The 5899-nt window shown below is 35.3% G+C and overlaps 1 protein-coding gene across 5 annotated transcripts; it reads right to left on the minus strand.

Moving 5' to 3' along the window:
• Positions 1 to 1708: 1708 nt before the first annotated feature.
• Positions 1709 to 4829, minus strand: LOC107787571 (transcription factor UNE10). 5 transcript variants are annotated; one of them, XM_016609166.2, is made up of 6 exons: positions 4637 to 4829; positions 3648 to 4158; positions 3256 to 3342; positions 3084 to 3149; positions 2567 to 2980; positions 1709 to 2015 (listed from the first exon to the last, which is right to left on the minus strand). In XM_016609166.2, exons 1-6 carry the CDS (start codon positions 4765 to 4767, stop codon positions 1887 to 1889), a joined length of 1338 nt encoding a protein of 445 aa, XP_016464652.2. In that variant the 5' UTR covers positions 4768 to 4829; the 3' UTR covers positions 1709 to 1886. The 5 variants fall into 5 exon arrangements, with proteins under 5 accessions (XP_016464652.2, XP_016464651.2, XP_075107682.1 ...); XM_016609165.2 differs by having other exon boundaries at positions 3256 to 3345; XM_075251581.1 differs by lacking the exon at positions 4637 to 4829 and adding an exon at positions 4369 to 4586 and having other exon boundaries at positions 3256 to 3345.
• Between the last annotated feature and the right edge of the window lie 1070 nt (positions 4830 to 5899).

Raw genomic sequence — 5899 nt, forward strand, 5'->3', positions numbered from 1 at the left:
ATTAGGTAATCTGCAAAGCATGTTTATATGCTTACTACTCGTAAGTCGTAAGGTCTTTAGTTTGTGATGCAACAATTGATAATCTAAAAGTTCAATATCTATTTTGGTTTGTACAAATACATTTTGAAACTTCACAAGAAACATGGGGAGAAAAAATGAAAGTAAAACTAGATCTAGAAAACAATTCAACTGTTTCAATTAGGTCCAGCCTGTGACAAAGATGCGAATGGTCCAACTTTAACAATGGCCTCAACTTCAACGTCATCATTATTAAATGGGAAAAATTTAGTTGCAAAAATGAATTCACGTAACCATCCTTCATTTCTTGAATTTGATTTATCCCATTTGCGATTTATAGATAGTCATATCAAGTGACATCGTTGCTTCGACTAGAACCCACAAAAATCTTTGTAAGATCATCCACTGGTCTTTTGTTTTTCGTTCCCTTTCGAGGGAGAGAGCCGCAGTGGCGGAGCCACAACCGAGAAAGGTAAGGGTTCAATTGAATCCTCAGCACAAATATAATAGGGTGAAAATGATTTTTTTTTATATTAACTTTTGAATTCCCTTGTAATGACAAAGTTAGTTTGAAAATTGCTTCAGGTTACAAATTCAAAAGTTTTCGAATCTCATTAAAATTCGAGGTTCAACCATTGGAGAGAGAAACAACTTCATGTGTTGATAAGAAAGGAGTTTGCTAAAATGAATAATTCTCATTCACCCGATTTTATTCGACATTATTCAACCATGTATCAGAGTTCAAGATGTTAATTCAAATGTTATGCTCGTAATACAGAATTATAACCATAAGTAAGAGTAAATTAATGGTTAGAAAGTTATTGATAGCTAATAAGAGCATCATATTAATGTTTAAAATTCAAATAGTTAAGTGAGTTTTTTAATTGAAGTTTGTATAAAGTAATTCTACAATTAGTATAATGGTTTCAAACATTTCAAAACATCCACATATAGATTGTGACGGAAAAGTCGTGTAAACATGATGATAACAACAACAAGAATAATATACGTATTATTCAACATTGTTGGGTGTGAGAAAAGTAATGTGTACAACATCACTCAAATATGATGATATCAATTTGAGTGAAAAGGGACATTCTCAATTTTAGAGTAATTTTCTCATTACCTACTTATTGAGATTGAAAACAAAAGGTCATGACTCGTGGAGAAGCTCCTCTGATTTCAAATTTGTGACCCCATTTCGTATATTAGTGAATTAATGCTCAATGAAGAGAGGAATGTGTTGATGTTTTGCTTGAGACTTTGAGAGTTGAGAATGACCTTCACCAAACTCATTTAAAAATAGCTTCTTCTGGCTTCACATTAAAAAACTTTGTCGGCAGTTTTTATGAAACAGTTATTTCTTTTTCTTTTCTTTTCTTTTTTTTTTAAATTTAATTGTTTGAGGAAAATTAGAACTTAGTGCACTGCCCTCTCTTCGGGAGTAATGAAGCAAGGTGGTATTTTGCTGATAATTTTACGGAATAAGACTATAAGTTCTAAAGATACTTTTTATATGTGTTAAAAAAAATTAAATTTTGTTTCTAGTCAAACAAAACGGAGTATAAAATAAAACAAAGGGAATATCTTTTTTTAAAGCTCTGTTCATTTCAGATGACCGCGAATATTGATCGTTGACAAAGCTAAGAATTTTTCTGAAATGGTAGAATATTGAAATTGTTACGCATACGTACATTAAACTACCATTTATATTGGACTGAATACAAAGTTTATACAACTGCATGCACATCAATTCTTGTCAACTCTAGAAAGATATTCGATGAGCAATATATTGTCATCTAATAGCCTTGCAATTCTTCGACACAAATAAGAAGTTCATATCATAAAATAACATAAACTGTCATATTCTATTCCCTTTGGCCTTGGATATTGAGATTTCCCTGGTTGAGTTTGCTGTCTGTTGTCTGCGTAGAGTGATTATTAGCTTGCTGCCGATACAAAGCTGCCATGTTGTTGAAGTACTCCGTGTCCATTGACTGTCGACATCGTAACCATATAATAAAACGTAAAACAAAGATTGTAAATCACTATAAAATCTTCTCAATATATACTAGAATATAAAAACAATGTTAATCTTGTGAACATTTCATCTAATTAAAGCTTATATAAGTTGTTAAAAAGATTTCACGTCTAATAAGGGAGTACTTAATAATATAATATTAAATTTTTATAGACATTTGTGGTCCGGTCCTTCCTTAAATCCCGTGCATAGCAGGAGCTTAGTGCACCAGACACTGCCTTTTTTTTTTAATTATATAATATGTCTCAATATGCCCCTCATGCGGGTCTGAGCCTTTTCATGGGCCAAACATGTTGAATTTTCTGTTCAATGACGATAAGATTCTTGTATATGCTAATAATTAACCACCTTTGTAGAAAATATCTCGTCCAAACACTTAAATTATTAGTGAGAACACACTATTAATTTTGATGTATACTGTGTCTCAACATATATTGATCATCTTCTAATTACTTAGCTTGATCTACTAATTAACAATAACAATGAAGAAGTAATTAGACTGCTTACTTGCGTTAGAAAAGCGCTATAGGGGGCCGGTGTAACAGCAGTTGTCGCCCTGCCGACAGTATTAGCTTGTGCGGCGGAAGGAATAGCTGGGGCTGCAGGCATGGCGAAGGCTGGTGGGATGAATGGATTAGTGGGATTGGCGATCGGATTTGTATGAATGGGGTAATGCGTTGTAAGAGACTGATGAGGAGCAGCAGCGCGAGCTAAAGCAGTCATATCAAACATTCCCATGCCCATACCAAGACCAACGCCCATTCCCATTCTTGCTAGTAATGACATCTGAATATGTTGATGCATTCCGAGCGGCATCATCATTTGTGGCGCCATGTTTCTTACACTGTTCATCAACTGAACTTGTGCTTGTAGCTGCTTTAAGTAGTTTATTACCTCATCAAGCATTGATGCCTTATCTGTCTGCACAATTCAACATTAGTTGTATCAAAATTTGGGTAGCTAGGCTCAATTTGATGTTCACTACTGTTATTAATTATTACGTATGTGACTATATATAACGCACCTTACTTGCATTTGGTACCAACCGCTGCAGAGTTTTCATCTTTTGGTTAATTCTATCTCGACGTCTCTGTACCAAACAATAAAACAACACAACAATATGCTATTAGTACGTAGCTACATATGTTCATGTAAGACCTATAATTAGGCAGAGTAAATGAAAAGTGTGTATATACCCGCTCTGACTGGTTATGAACAACTGCTGCTCGGCTGCGTCTTGATGAGTTGGATCCTTTTGTTTCATGTTCTTCCTCCTTGTTTTCCTGCTACAAGCGAAATATTCTATTTGCAATCAAATTTACATGACATATTCTCCTGAGGCGGTGCCAGGATTTTAATTAATCTAATGGGTTCTGGATTTTAGAACGATGATTTCAAGTGTTGATAACCAGGTTCTAAGCTTAATATTTTTTTTTTTTACATTTAATGACTTTCTTAATATAATTGTAATGTTAGAACAAAAGTTATTGGGTTCAGCCGAACCGTACCGGACTACTAACGAGCTTTATTCTCTCTAGAGGTAGATATATTAATATAGTACAAGAAGATGTTAGTAGAATTTGCTTACCGAGCCACCATCGTGACAAGCAGAATCCTCGTCACAAGTGGTTTTGGATTTAATGCTACGAGAAGATTCATCAAATGAAGGCCATGTCACCATAGTGGTGTCATTCTCCCTACAGAACGTAGCGCTGGCACTTGCACATGCGCTACGTTCTTCATACTCATCTTCTCCTACTAAATTTCCACCATATGATTCTGATCTCATCCTCTTTTTAGCCAACACTGTTGCTCCTCCTGTACGTGTGGAAGGAGGAGGCGCCATTTGATGTTGCGAACTCTCGCCCCATTTTCCTACACACATCCCGAATTTCAGATTCTGATTTTGGCCATAATTTTGAATTGAAGTCTGATTTTGCCCGTGGTATGTTGCTTGATGCACGATAGACTCTAATGTATCGCCGGCTCTTCCCAATATTGTTGGTTTTGTTTGGGACATGGAGAGGATGCCCCCAACTCCTTGCATTCCTATCTGCGGGTTTTCCCATGTCAGCTCTGCAACTTTTTCACACTTGGACCTGAAATTTTTTATTTATATTAAGCATGTAATTAATCATCAAGAGGATGTAACAATATTGCTAGGAATATTCACGAATGTTTTCCCAAGCACACTACATGTAAATCAAGAAAAGAATAAAGGGCAACATAATCCGGTGCACAAAGTATCTCGCGTTCACGTGGGATCCGGGTAAGGACCACATCCCAAGGGCGTGATGTAAACAACTAACCCTAATGCAAGCATTAGCGGTTGTTTCGACGGGTTTAACTTGTGACCTATAACACGTATCGGACCAGTACCGAAGGATGAATTGAAAGCAGCACAAACTTGTCCAAGTTGTACGTAGTTCCAGTTTTTTTTTTTTTGGGCTGAATTCACTGAACTGAAAAATCTGATTATTTGATCAAAGAGTGAATTAGATAAGAAGACTGAAGCTAGAAAAGGAGCTCAAGAAAACTGTTCTAAGAATTGAAGGGTAATTAAGGGAGCATATATACATGGGCATAAAATGATTAATCTGATTCTGCTGATTATGCACGTGAGGGTATTTGTTAGGCTCTTCTGCTTCTACTGCTTGTTCTTGTCTTTGGTGCCTTGGATTCCAAGTTGGTACCGTACAGTGACTCATGATGATTCTTTTGATTGAGTAGAGTCTATTCCTTTTTTCTGTGCGAGAATGAATTTGGGCTTCAGTTTAAGTTTAAGTTTGGCTTCCCTTTCTCTTTATATAATATAAAATAAAAAAAAATTGTTTTCTGGTCCCCTTTTGGATTGTCACATTCAGCTGAATAATTACTGAATAGTACACAACATGTGACAGAGCAAGAAAGCTTGGATTTCAAATGGATATGTTTTGGCTTCTTTCTCAATATATACTCTTCCTATTTGTATATATATGATCTAGGTAACTTGTGTAGTTCTTTAAGGGGCCATTTGGCTCTAGTCTAAAATATTCAGCGATTAATAATCACGGGATTATAATTTTGGGATATCTAATGTGAAGCTAAAACCAAGATTCTTGGTACAAAAACTTATATTGGTATTAGCTAATACCTCATAACTGGTCAAATATGGAATAAATGCAATCCCAAATTTTATGTGAGATTAGTATCTTTATCCCAAAATCAAACGACCCCTAACTCTTTCTCCTTGTTGGACCCGGCAAAAAGGCATAATCTACCAACCAAATTATACAGCTGCAGTACCAGTAATAATATTCCTCTTATTACCATGGCTCCAATCAAGATTTCATGAAGTTAGCTAGGTGGGGTTACAAGCACTCAATGCGGTTAGATTTCTAGTGTCTCATTGTTTTTGGACCTACATAAATAAACAGTATACACTATACAGAAAGTACAAATATTCCTCCTCCACAAGTTATTGTGGTGGATCCGTCGAAATTTAATGTTACAATAACCTGCTAGGATGGCCTTACAACTCTTGAGATCATCCCTTCTTTTGAACAAAAAGTGTAATTTTTGGCTAAACTATTAAATTTAAATAATATTTAGTTAAATCTAGTTAATGATAATAACATTAAATATAAATCTCGGAAGCGTGTGGGAGATGAGACAGATTCCACAAAGGGTTGATGACGATAAATACAAAATATTCTTAAAGTATAGGCAATAATGGAGGTGTAACTAGCAACAAATAGTAATAAATGTCATTTAAAGTAAATAGGAAAAATGATTCACCCAATAATGGATAGATTGGACGAATATTTCTCCTGCCAATGATGAGTGACAGAAAGACCCAAG

Source organism: Nicotiana tabacum, chromosome 4 (genome assembly GCF_000715075.1).
Source record: "Nicotiana tabacum cultivar K326 chromosome 4, ASM71507v2, whole genome shotgun sequence".
NCBI lineage: Eukaryota > Viridiplantae > Streptophyta > Magnoliopsida > Solanales > Solanaceae > Nicotiana > Nicotiana tabacum.